The sequence below is a fragment of the Danio rerio genome, chromosome 19 (genome assembly GCF_052040795.2).
Source record: "Danio rerio strain M-AB ecotype USA chromosome 19, GRCz13ab, whole genome shotgun sequence".
In the NCBI taxonomy this organism is placed as follows: Eukaryota; Metazoa; Chordata; class Actinopteri; order Cypriniformes; family Danionidae; genus Danio; species Danio rerio.
The window spans coordinates 28620715-28634752 of NC_141039.2; the positions used below are offsets into that span (position 1 = coordinate 28620715).

General features: G+C 34.8%; 1 protein-coding gene across 6 annotated transcripts in view; it reads left to right on the plus strand.

Moving 5' to 3' along the window:
- The window catches only part of npr1a (natriuretic peptide receptor 1a), a 238772-nt gene that overhangs the window by 128758 nt on the left and 95976 nt on the right, over positions 1 to 14038 (plus strand). For all 6 annotated transcript variants that reach the window (XR_015516012.1, XM_087294615.1, XM_087294617.1 and 3 more), the window contains one exon: positions 973 to 1108. Coding sequence is in view for 5 of the 6 variants with exons in the window: in XM_087294615.1 (XP_087150741.1) it covers positions 973 to 1108 (136 nt within the window). In the remaining variant the exon portion in view is untranslated. The remainder of the gene's footprint in view (positions 1 to 972; positions 1109 to 14038) is intronic.

The window sequence follows — 14038 nt, forward strand, 5'->3', positions numbered from 1 at the left end:
ATTTTGTTCACCAGTGTGAATGATTTACTAACTAGATAGATCTGCGGTGTGTTTCCCTAATCATTATTGAACTGTGCTTGAACTAAAATGACATCACTTGACATTTCTTCTTTTGCCCTGTCAATATTGATTTTTTTGTGCTTACTGCTTCCCTGTCAATTTTGACTCAGTGGTTCTTTTCTGCTTCAATCTATGTGGTTATTTTGCTTGTTGTTGGCAAAATCTAGTACTTGCCGCAGTGTTTCTGGGATATTGAAAAATTGTTGCTCACCAACCCAACTAAATGTCAACACACTGATATTAATGCAACATTTTTATTCAACACAATTTTGACCTGTCAGGTTTTCATCCCGCCTGTTTCACACTGCATGTGTTAGCGCTGCTTGTTAATGTCAGTGCCCATGTTAACAGGTTACAGCATCCACACTGCAAAACATCTTTAATAAATTCAATCAGTCTTACTCAAATGAGACCATTTAGACATTTTATATTCTGTGAGTTCCAGTCTGCATTATTTAATTATTTTGTGTGTAATATGGTGCTTTTTTATGTACAGTAAATAACTAGCAAGTTTGAAATACTTCTCACTCTTTGTAACTTCTTATCACCACTTTGTAATTTATTTTTCTAATCGAAAATATGAACTCCATGTGTTCAAATCAACACGTTGGAGCAGAAAAAACAAACTGTATTTCATCATGTTTTAAAGAAGACAGAAGGAATGCATGATATTAAACAGTGAAGCAGGGGAAAATGACAGACAGCATTAGGAACGCTGCCATTTTTCTTTTTTACTCTCCTTTGGGTCATCGAATTACAACCTTGCAATGATGAAGTTTCTTCAAAATCACTGCCAGTGTGGTATCTAGAGATCTGGTAATCAAATCCAATTTGAGCCTCAATTACTAAAAAGATTTCATGCTAGTGTATAATTTGTGCAAGTGTGTAATTTGTTCTCTTCCTGACTTGCAGATGAATCTGATTTCTGGGTCCTTCCACGATGGAGTCATGCTTTATTCTCATGCCCTGAATGATACTATGGATCGTTCGGGTTCGAGACCTCCGGGAGACGTGGTCAACAAGAGGATGTGGAATCGCACATATCATGGTCAGTCCTGCTTAAAGTCACCTATAAGCTCAAATTTGCCACATTTCTGGCTAAAAGACTAAAGGTCTGGTCTATACTACATTGTGTTCTGAACATTGAAACATCACTTTTTAACTTTCAGATCGAGTTGGTTCAACCTGTTTTTGTTTTTGTTTGCTCTTTGTTTACATTTTTTTTTTGACATTTTGCTTTTTTGTAGTTGTTGTTTTGCTCTGCCTTTTAACACTGAAACTACAAGAATCCTATATCTACTAGAATGGCCTTAAATGCACAAATAAATCATGCTATTTGCATGTAAAATAGACGTGTGAATATTTTGAGTTTACTCACTTCATTCACTCGTTACTCACTTAATTCACTTAATTCGTACCTGAAATTCACTTCACAATAGATTTGCGTCATGGGTGGGGCTTCTGTCTGCCCAGTAGTGGTATAAAGGATTACAAATCTCACGGTTCAGATCATACTTTGGTTTTTTAAGTCACAAATTGGACCATTTTTTGGATCAGCTATGTCATTTGCTTTCCTTTTATACAAAAATATTACTGCAAAAAACTGTGGTTTTAACAAACAGAACTTAGAACCTGTAATTTTAATAAAAATAAAAGCCAGGAAAAAAACAGCTGAAAAAAGGAAAATATTCAATACGAAATATTTACGAAAAAATCTGCTACTGTTGCTGATAATGCTAAATATATAAATCTAACATCTTGTACAACAACATTTTCAATTAGTGATTCAACAATTTAAACAAAACTTCATGTTTCATTATAGATGTATCATTTTTAAAAACATATTCAATTACATAATTTTGATGGTTGTTTGTCGCCACCTATTGATTACACAATGTAATTGTTACAACATTCACCAGCGTCAAGTTCCATTAAACTGTGATTTTAACCTTTCCCATAAACATCAGTGTGTATATCTGAACTATAAAATGTTACACCAGTACTTCTGTGTTATTTAACTGTTTGTAACTAACTGAAAAGGAAATCTTTCTTGATCAAACACAGCACTTTGAAGGATTATTAACATTTGCAAATCATTACCATTTATCATTCATGCTGCGCTGTTTTAAATTGAGATCACAATCTTTTAATGTTTTATTGTGCAGCTTTACATTGGATTCATTATTTCAGGCTAGAGAAGCAGAAACAGATAACACCTTTAATGAATAACCTTAGAAAGCATTTAGGTCCCAACACAGCTTTTTCCATCATCATTATATTATACTGGGAAGCCAAAATGCTTTTATACACGTGATTTGAATGACAAGGGAGGCGATCTCTCTGCAATTGTTATAAATGTTGGATTAAATTTTTTTAAAAATTATTAATCCGCGAGTCACCTGTGTTCCAAACTGTGGGCTGTGATCTTTATGGATCACGGATCAACCATGATCCCTTACACCCCTAATGTCCGGTGACTTTCATTTCATTGCTAAATGCCTAACTTGGATTTTATTGAGAGATTAGCTGTGCTTAATTTTAATTAGCTGTGATTTAGGAAGACTGAAAATCAGCATAGATTCTTTCAGTCCACTAGAACCTTTGTGAGGTACACCCAGCTCTGCGAGTTCATAAACTCCTCCAGAAACTATACCTAGATGATGGAAGCTTTCAGCGGTGCTTCCGACTGAGCCAAGCCCAATTTGATGAAAATGTCAGCTGGAGGATTTCCCCTCAGGACACCAACAACGGGTGCTACATCATAATCAAGCCCCTACAAGAGAAAGCTCCTGTATGGTTAACGTGGCACAAATGTTTGCTAAAGTTCAGATTTTACAACTCGAGTGATTCGCGCAAACATGCAATTCATGATCAAACGCACAAAACGCTCAATTCCCGCTGCTTCATTCGTGTGAATTGTGTCATTTGCAGTATTTCATTATTATGAATTGCGTCATTTGCACAGCCTCATTAGTGCAAATTGCACCGCAGGATGTCGCGTCTTTGACCTAACATGTAAATCTCTTGCGCTTGACGCTTCATTCGCGTCTGATGTGAATGCACCATTGGTCTTTCATATAAGACTGTACTGAACACAACTTTTTTCATATCATATTTGTATTTCAAGCTTTAATTAAAGTTTTAGAATTAAGCTTTGAATGTCTGTCATCATATTTTATTTTCACATAAAAATATGTTTTTTGGTACCATACTAGGGCTGCACAAATTATAATGTCAGGATTGATATTGCAATATGCGCATCCGCAATAGTGACATCCCAAAGATATGCAATGTCCAGATATGGGATATCCTGTCATTTTTTTTGCATTGTAATTATTCATATTCTGTACCTAAATATTGTCAGACTCCCCAGAAAATCATCAAATGCAGCTATTCAACCCATCTTCTGAAACTGTATTCATATTACAGAAAAATATCAGTCCAGTAACCTGCAGCCCTACACAATACAGTATCATACTGTAATTGCGAATGAATTACTAGACCACACCCAAAGGTGTGTTTCTCACTTCGTCCGACAAGCAAGAGAGCAATTTATTTGGACCACAGTGAACATTTATAGGACATGTCTGAAGTAAAGTTATGTTTTTAGTATCATAAATCTGATGTTTTTGTTTGCAGAATGTTGCTAGGCAATAGAAGCAAGAATATGCAAAGGCATAGGGAAAAGTAGTGGACACTAAAATGCATGGGGTCAATTGGACCGTTATGGCCATTCAGAATAGAAACACTCATTCTTTTGTGTTTTGTTTTGTAATTTAAAAAAAAAAGAACTGTTAGAATGAAATATACATTTAGGAAAAGTCTGGGTTCTAAACTTATATGGGTTTTTTGTAACAAAGTTATTAAATTAAAATATTTAAAAAGGTCAAAATGTTTGTTGTTTTACATTTCTGTGTTTCGTTTTACAGCTACTTGTTATGGCTTTGGTTTTGCTTTTAATTTCATTTATACACTACCTGACAAAAGTTGTGTTGCCTTACCCAGTTGTAAGAACAACACATTATAACTTGACTTCTAGTTTCAAGTTTCTGAAAACAAAGAAGGTCAAATTGCTCCAGGATTGGCCAGCCCAATCACCAGATATGAACATTATTTATTATGTCTGGGGTAAGATCAAATTTTCTCTAGTATTTGACATGCCCCGCCCCCTCCAAGATGCTTCTTATTTGCTTATCATTTGATTCGCTTGTGCTCAACCACTCTCACTAGCAGAGCAGTTATAAAACAAACACTATTGGCTGTTATTAAGGGGAGGGGCTATATTATGCTCCTCCCTCTTAGTTTCTCGGTTGACATTGTCAAACAAATTTCAAAGCACTTTACAGGACATTTAACTTCGTTTAGCATTTAACAATTTGACTGATTATATAAAAAATATATCAACAACCGCATGAATGTTGCCCCTCCAGACAAATCCAGTGATTATTTAAACCTTTAACCCTCTTCAATATAACCACAACTTGAACTGATAAACTGATAAAGCACCATCTCTAACCTTGCACCTTAAATCTGTGTAATTCCCAGACTGCAGTATGACTCACTTTACAGCTCACACCATAAGTCACCTAAACAGCTTATCCGCACACTCAGTCTTTGGTATAAAACACATTTCTCTTTATTATTTTTACAGCTTGTGTCTATCAATCTGCTCTTATACAGCAGGTGTAACTGAAAGCAGAAACCGCTGAATAGAAACTCCATTTCTCATGTTTCAGCGACACACTCTGCAGAACAGATCAGCACGTGGCATGTTGTGTTTTAATGCCATGTAACCAGTCCGCTCATTAAAAGTCTTTAAAATGCATCTTTCTTGGTGCTGTCCATTGGAGTCAGCACTCACTGTGATCAACACAGAGATTATTATCACCTGGGATTGAGCCGTGCGCCTATGTTCTGCTCCTGCAGGTGTTTTTATCTGTAAATCGCAGGTGTTTCATTCTGCGCCAGGGCTTCAGCTCCAAAAAATAAGATTCTGGCCAAAAGCTAGTTTGTTTTAAAAAAAGCAAACAGGGCGCTAATGGGTAAAAAAAAAAAGTGCCTGGCGATTTTCTAATTAAAGGCTGTGTCTTTTTTCTTTCTTTTGTTACACTGTGCTTATTAATAAGCTGCGTTTAGTTCGCTCTGCAACATGTGTTTAATACATCCCCTTAAGGGTCTAAATACGGCACACGCTGCCAATTGGCAATCCCAACCATCTTTACAACAAGGTTCAACACCCACAATCAAGTCACACTCCAATCATGGAGCTGAACGTCTGAACGATCAGAGGAAGGCAGTTAGAAAGGGAAAAGGCTTTAGAGGAAAAACATGGCTCAGTTTAGACCCTTATAGTCGATGCTGTGAGTTTTACGGGTTTAAATGTTATATAACTTGTTAGCTTGCACAACACGTTCTTTTGCATGTGCTTGATAACAGGATACATAGCAAATCGATCCTGAGCCCACACATGCACAAGAGCTGCAGTGCGGTTTTGATGTGTCTGTGTTTGTTTGTTGTGTTTATTTGGCTCAAGATAGAACTGACAAATAAAAAGAGCAGAGGAAAGAAAGGAAAAGGAGAAACAGTCTTGGGGTTCTTCAGATTTACTGTCTGTGCCAGTGCACTGCAGAGATCAGCTCTGAGGTTAATGAAACATCTGAACATGCTCAAATGAACACTTTGGGGATTGTTGGAAAATTGCAGGCAGGTGGGTTGGATTTGAGTCTGAACTAAAGTCAGATGTCAAAAATTGGATTGTCGTCACATCTTAGTTCAGCACATTCCAGGGAGCTATTTGGAAAACCTAATGGATGCATCGATAGCAATCAGGGTGTCTTTCAATCAGTTCATTCTATTCTCAGATAATAAAAAAAGATGTATCATTAATTTAGCAATGGATTAACTTTGATAATAAATATTTAAAACTAAGAAGAATGAAAAAATCTTCTCCAAATAACATATTTTAGATATTATTATATTATTATTATATTATTATATTAATAGCCTAAAAGTGGAATTTGACATTTCAATTTTTTGATGAAATACTGCACATTATAACAAGTTTTGCTTGCTAACTACACAACTGAAAACGTGCCACGTATAATACAGTGTTTTGTTCAGAATTCTAATATTATAAAGTACTATAAAGTTTTCTAACTAGTGAATAACATCATCTAGTGGGTCTCTGTCATCTCTAATGTGCATGTTTATGACTTCAGGAGGCATGGCTTTGGACGGCAGTGGAGGGATTGTGTTTCAAACATTATGCTAACCGGTTAGCATTTAGGCAGATTACCTATTACACGTTAAGTTTATTGATAATGTATTTACAAAAAGGATAAAAATAAATGATCTAATAAATAAGCATATACCAAATCTGTGTTACTGAGTGTATGCCTAGTGTCTCGGCTACACGAAACCACATACCTGAAGTTTTCCCTGTCAGTGTTATAGTTTCTCTATATTGACATCCACTGCAGTGAAACTTTTAGCCATCATTAGGACTCCTTTCTAAAACAAAAAAATCTTGCTGCAAGAACAGTAGGTTCCTCCAGCAATCGTGTTTTTTTTATTGTAACCTTAAGTTGGATCTGTTTTATTATACACACAGCTACATGCTTCTGTTATACAGTACATGAATATGGAAAAGTGGAAAGCAAATTTCCCTTTGGATAAAGCATGAAGCTCACATATAAAGAAATATGAAAAAAAATCAAATATTTACACAAATAAAAGAGAATTCAGAACGGTTGCTTGCTAAATAGTAGCAGCACTGAATAAGTGTAAACTAGTATTAGGTACAAAAGAATTGTAGAACCAGTGCACAAATATATAAACAAAAAGAAAAATCAGCGCAGGCATCAAAAGACTAAACTAATCAATAAGTCAATATTAGAATGTGCAAACAAATGGAATGAAAACCTCAACCACTGCACAAGCAAATAAAATGAAGAATGAACACAAACTAATGAGAAAATTACCAAATAAATAAAACTAAGCACTAGCACACAAACAAGCAAAACCAAAAGTTTAAACTTGAATTAGAGAGGAAAAATACATGAAATGGAACAGTCTGTGCATAATCAAACAAAAATGAAAAAATATATAAACACTTACAAGAGCAAATTAAAGAAAAGAAAATTAGATCCAATGCAAATAAATAATGAAGGGCAAACAAATAAAGTGAAAATTCAAATATTAAATTTGAAATATTAATATAGTGTATTAGAGCACCCTCTTCGAATGTTAGAACTCGATTGAATGGGTGTTATTAGTGGTTATAGATATGAGCCAGTGGGAGCCTTCTACACCTACTGGTCGGCTCAGAAGGTTGTTGTCATCTATCCACATGGTTAATCGGCTATACTATTAGAGAAGACTCCAGATCGGTTTTTACATTACTGTGACGGTTGGGTTTAGGGTTGGAGAAGGGGTAGATGTTAATAAAATACAATTAATGGAAAATTTAACAAATATTTCATATTAACTTCCAGCCACAGCTGTATGATCTATAGCTGATTATTCATGTGGATTGATGATAACAGGCTTCTGAGCCTACCAGTAGGTGCAGAAGGCCCCTACTGGTCCATATCTATTAGCTGATAACAACTGATAATGCCCGTTCAATCAAGTGATAACATATTCAAATCTGCTGATCAGAGTAATAGAGTTTTTAAATGTGTAAAACAAAGTAAATTATCAGTTTTGTGTATTGTGCTTTATTTTATTTATTCATTTGTTTATGCTTATGAATTGCATTATGGCACCTTGATCATTCCTACAATAACTTTTAAATTTAAGAAGCTTTTGCTTTTATTTAGAAGTTGCTTTTATTGACATTTTTATTAGTTTGAAGTGCTGTATTGTCTTGGATGGTGTTGTAAAGTACCAAAGCCTGGTAATACACTGACGGTACATGTTTCTGTTTTGTTACAGACTTGAATTATATATATATATATATATATATATATATATATATATATATATATATATATATATATATATATATATATATATATATATATATTCTTATTTCTCACACGGTATATTGTTTCAAACCGCTACAATATCAATAAAAGTCACTTGTGGAGGATAGTAGCATCTGTGTGGAAGTCCAATATAAACTAAGGATAGCTGATGTTGAGCTAAACTAGGTTTTTGTGAACTAAGCATTGTATCAGTTGATATAATATGGTTATTTTCTGTAAATTTAAACAGTCCTATAAAACTTCCGTATTTTTACAGAAAATTCCTGGCAACCACTGCCGGTATTTTTCAGTAAATTTAATGGATTTTTTTTAGCAGGGTAATTAAATTAAAGCTAAATTATAAATGTTGTGTTGATTGAACTAAACAGCATTACCTTACCTTTATGTAACTAACTTAAGTTTACTCAAATAAATATTCTTTCTTTAAGGTAACTTAACTCGGTTACGTGGAACCTGTTGACATAAAAAAGTTCATTAAAGCCAACATATAATTTTTTTGAGTGTGTTAAACTACACAGTTGAATTTTCGCCATGCAAGAGTTGAGTAAGCAGAGATGAAGGTCTCATAATGCAATTCATAACCATAATAAACGAAAAAAACACCTTGTTAATTAACAGATCTTTTTTAGTGTATCAGTGATTAGCTACATAGGAATTATTAAGCTAAAACACACATATTTTCCTTATCAATAAAAAACTATAAACGGTTAACTACATCATAACAAAATAGGCTTCTGTTTGATAAATCCAAAATATTATTGCTTATTCAATCATTGCTGTGCGATTCAAAAAAAGTTCACAGCAACATTTCCTTAAGCTGTTGAATGTCAGAATCCTATTTAAATTGCTTGTGACTGGATGATCTTCCCACTTCAGCTTGTATGGACCCAGAATGTCCTCAATATTTTAACTCAAATGCCACCGAGCTCTTCAAATTGCCTGTTCTTCCTGTTCCCCTGTTCAAATGCTCTTCACACCCACCCTCACCTTTCTGCTCTCTCTCTTTCTCCACCCTTCCATTTATCCGCTTGAAACACCCATTATCTTCTCCCTCTTTCCCTCCATTGACCTGCTATGAATAAATTCAATCTCACGATATTTACCACAGACAAATTCAATCGTCTGTCTTCCTACTGCTTATCCATTCATGGAGGAAAACCACAGCAACACCCAACAGGCCAATAAATCTTTTAGACCACAGCTGAACACAAAATAAGTGTGCAGTCTCTCTTTCTCTCTCTCTCTCTCTTTCTTTCTGCAGCTTGTATTTAACACTGAAGCTCTTGAGAGAACTTTGTGACATTTTATGGATGTGAAAATTACATTTGTGGATCACATTTTACAGAACAGTCTGGTAGAGAGGTTACCGTAGGGCAGTAACTCTTTATAACAACCCATAAAATCCAACTTTTGTAATGAGGAAGCACTCTTTCTTCAGAAAATGTAAGAAGTCCAGTTCGTTAAGCAGTTACAGAGGAGTGATTCGTGCTATTCTAAAACCTATTCATTTTCATCAGAGCTCAATGAAGCACAAGCATAAAGGAAAAGGGGAATAAAAACATGTCAGAAACAAATTGACAAAACATTTTTTGAGCGAAGACTGTGTCCATGGAATCTTAAATATTTAGACTCTATTTTAATGATTTAGGAGCAAAGTCTAAAGCGTATGGCGCAAAAGCATTAAGGTTGTGTCCAAATCCATTTTTGCTATTTTAAGGATCAAAAGATATGCTCTGTGCCCCACACATGGTCTAAGAGGGTTGTGCTTATTCTCTTAATGAGTTATGAGTGTGTTTTGAGCATAATGTGCATTAAACCAATCAGAGTCTCATCTCCCATTCCCTTGAAGAGTTAATTGCGTCACAACATGTCATATTTGCTATTTACATGAAAGACTTTGTACTGTAAGTGGAAAAATTGAACTCTTTACTAGTGAGAAAATAGTTAAACCATCTGTGCGAGGATAAAACGTTCAACCTCCATTCAACCTCTTTACTTTCTCATTACTTTACTTTTACTCTTTACTCCTTTACTTTTGTAGATATGGAAATGGTGTTGTACGCACTCTATTGAAGACATCCACTAGCCTACATATTTAATTTAGTTGGTTAAGGGCAAATATTTGTTTTATAACTTTTTTAAGTTCAATTCTAATTTCCTACAAACTAATAAATAAACAATTATTTAATTACACTTTTGTCTCTTTAACGAATTACTGTTACATTTATTTTGTAATTAAATTACGTAAAACTGTTACATGTAACTAGTTACTGCCAAACACTGTCCCTGTCTGAGTTTCACCCATGGTTTCAATAAGGTCTGGTATTGAAGTAATGTTGCTGGGGTTTTTTTTTTTTTCAGTTTTAACTAATGCAGCTGTTCACCTCTTTTTGTGTTCAAACCAAACTAAGATGGGTATATGGCAGGTTTTTACATCTTTTATACATGTTAAGAGATCGAGTTGATTGACTTGAAAAGGAAATATGTCAACATAACCAACAAAGACATGATTTAGTTAAGCATGATATCATGTGCTTTAATCGTTGCATTAGTATGAATGTAAATCTTCTCAGCAGGCAGCGCTACACCAACGTGATTGAGTGGACCAAAACACTTCAGTCTAAAGGTATTAAAACAGAGAAATAGAAAGCTTATAAATATTTTATATATGTATTAGTCATAACTTTGATGCTTGTATTTGCACCAGCTCTACGATGCACGTCCTCAACTTCACTCATTGGGTTAAGTTAGGCTGTCCAGTCTTTGTGTTCAGTCCATTACTTCCATTGTATCTGTTCTGATCAGGGAACAGAACCAACCCTGTGAAGTCAGACACATTGATTTTGCAAAATGGTGGCGCCCTTGCGCTAAAAGCTATAGTAAAACATGCCATTTTATTCTAAATGGTTGCTTTAGTCGAGTTTGTTTAATATATATATTCATCAAAGTGGAGACCAATGTACAAAATATTGTAAACTAAACTGAGTGCTTTACTTCACTTCCACTTTAATTACTAAAATCTAAAATAATTCTAGAATCTTTGAATGTAAATGCGATGTGATAGAAATTCAGTTTGGTGCATTCCTATACGACTACTTGTGAAGCAGTCAATGCTAACTACTTTTCTGCCTTTTCTTGTTACTCTGCTTCATCATCTGGGGTATGTTAATAAAGGTGTGTGTTTCCAGAACAGCTTATGTGTCCATAAAAACAAACAAGATCATCTGTTTTTATGTTCTGTAACATCTGCGTCCTCCTCTCAGAGGTTGTCATCTGCCAACCCAACCAGCAGGCTCTGTTTTTCTTTCTCTGTCCATTTCCTCAGCCTCTCGTTCCTGCTTTCCTCTCACATTGCTATCCTTGACCTCTCTGCCCTCTCTTCCTCTGCCACTGACCCATCAACCTCCTCTGCCACTGTTATGTTCTCACTTAATGTTCCAGAAGTCCATCATTTGTCTTCAATCATGGACGTGTTACGTTCATTCCCTTGCATTTTTGTCCTGGTTGGTTTATTTGATGTAGGATGTTTTTTTGACGTGGTTATCTCAGGTTCTCAGCATGTCCCTTTTTTCATCTCTATGAAACATTTTGTGTTGCTCATGGCTGAATGTCTTGCAGAAATTGTTGAGTTTAGAGGCTCCATGCTGATGTGGACTATAAATTGAAATTTTTATTCATGTATGTCATGAAAAAAACATGCATTTGACTACATTTTAAAACTATGCTGTATCTTGCATGATTTGTGATCGTTTTGAAGTGAAATGTCTAAAAAGTGAGTGTGTCTAAAATGTTTGAGATTCTGAGAATCAGATAAAAGTGGATCTTTTATTAAACACATTCTCACTCCAGTCTTATTAATGAATATCAATATCTAGACACATTTCCATTTCTTCCAACCTTTAAATTGTGCAAACTGATTTTATTTATTATTATTATTATTATTTTTAAATTACGCTCTCGAACCTGGTTTGAATTTTTTATAGCAGACAATAAACCTTTAGTATCATTTCAGCGAGAAACCTTTAGCATCATTACAAAGAAATTTTGAGCAACCATGAACAAATGCTATGACTGGCATAAACATTGAATCATCAAAAATAACCCTCCACTTTTTCATATTTTCCTGAATGTCACAGTAAGGTATAATCAATGTGCTGTCTTGTGGTAGGCTTGTTTGAAACAGATTTGTTGATTCCTAAATTATCACATTGATCAGGGCATATTTTGATGCCTGTATACAGTACCATTACACACGTTACATCACTATTATTCCATGAATACATTTATCATCTAGGACTTTCCAAAGAGTGAAAACAATACTTTGAGGAGTTTTCATTTGGTGCTGTTTATCTTTTTTATTTAATAGCTTTGTTTTGGTTCTATAGTTGTTTTCTTATTGCCACTAAATCATAACTATTACTGACAATTTTTTTTACAGTCTATCGGAACATTACAGTAGATGGGTAGATTATTACCGTACGTTCACACCGAAAGCGGCGAGAGCGTCCAAGGTCGCTCTGGCCGCCCTGGCGACAACGCTGACTGCCTTCAGCTCCGGCGGCGAGAGCGTCAAAACTCGCTACATTGATCTCATATTTAAAGGAGCCGTTGCAGCATATCAGTTACATTCCTGCATAAGGCATGTTTTAAGCGTGAAAATGTTGCGCACTTTTTTATCAAATTCATATAACAATGGAAGATCAAGTTGCGTGTGGTGTGGCTTTGCTCTATTTATCCAATATGTGTCCGTATGTCTGAAATATCCTGAAGCAGCAGTACTGTTTTGTACTGTCACATCGCGTGAGATTCCCGCTTTTTAAAGATAAATTTATATAACATTAATGAACATCAGTAACTCGCCAGTGACTTATTTAATGTATGTTCCTGTAAGAAAACATTGTAAATAATTGGAAATCCGGCGACCGCAATAATCAAACCCTTGGGAACAACTGTGGTCGGAACCAAAGTTCACAGGTCTGTGTTCCTTGAACTGCTATCAAGCGGTGGACGTCTTCATTCTGATTGCTTGCCGCCGAAACGCGTCATAGCTCATTACCATAAAGTTGACTTCATTTCAACTCTCCTCGACGCTCACGCCGGCGAAGACGCGCCGCTCTGCTCCTCGCCGCTTATCGTCGCCTATCGCCGCCGGCTCTCATTGAAAATGAATGACTTCCGGCTACTTTGACGCTCTCGCCGCTTTCGGTGTGAACGTACGGTTAGGTAAGGATTAGTGACGAGATCAAAGCTTCACTGTTGCTTAAAAGTTTTGTTGTAAAAATAAAACAGATACAAAATCACTTCAAATATGAATGTATATAATAATAATAATAATAATATACATTTTATTTATATTGTGCTTTTCTCAGATTCAAAGCGCTAACAAGAGCATCAAAACACAGTAGAACATGAAATACACAAAAAAGTAATAATAATAATAATAATAATAATAATAATAACAATAATTATACATATTAAAAGAAAGCCTCATAAGTTTTAAGCAATAATAAAAAGATGAGTTTTAAGAAGTTTCTTAAAACAGTCCAGGAAACTGGCATCCCTGATGTTTGTGGGAAGAGCATATATAACATTATAAATATCATTACTGGTAATGTAATCCACCCATATTGAAAGTATTAACATTTTTAATAGCTTGAAGTTATATACTTTCTGGGTTAGCAGTGTATATTATGGTACAGAAAGCCTGTAATAAATTGCATTATGATTAAATATTAAATATGATTTATTAAATGAATTTGTATAACATTGTGAATATAATTACTGGCTTTTACTGCACAAACATAACCCATCCTTGTTAAAAGTGTTTTTTTTTACACTGTAAAAAATATCTGTAAATGAGCAGTTTTCCGTATTTTGTGATTTTTTTTTTATTAACAGTTTATTGTTTACAGTGATATATTGTCTAGGTTAGTGGTGTAAATTACTGTACAAAAACTATAAAGCTCTAAATAAACTACCAATGCATTTTC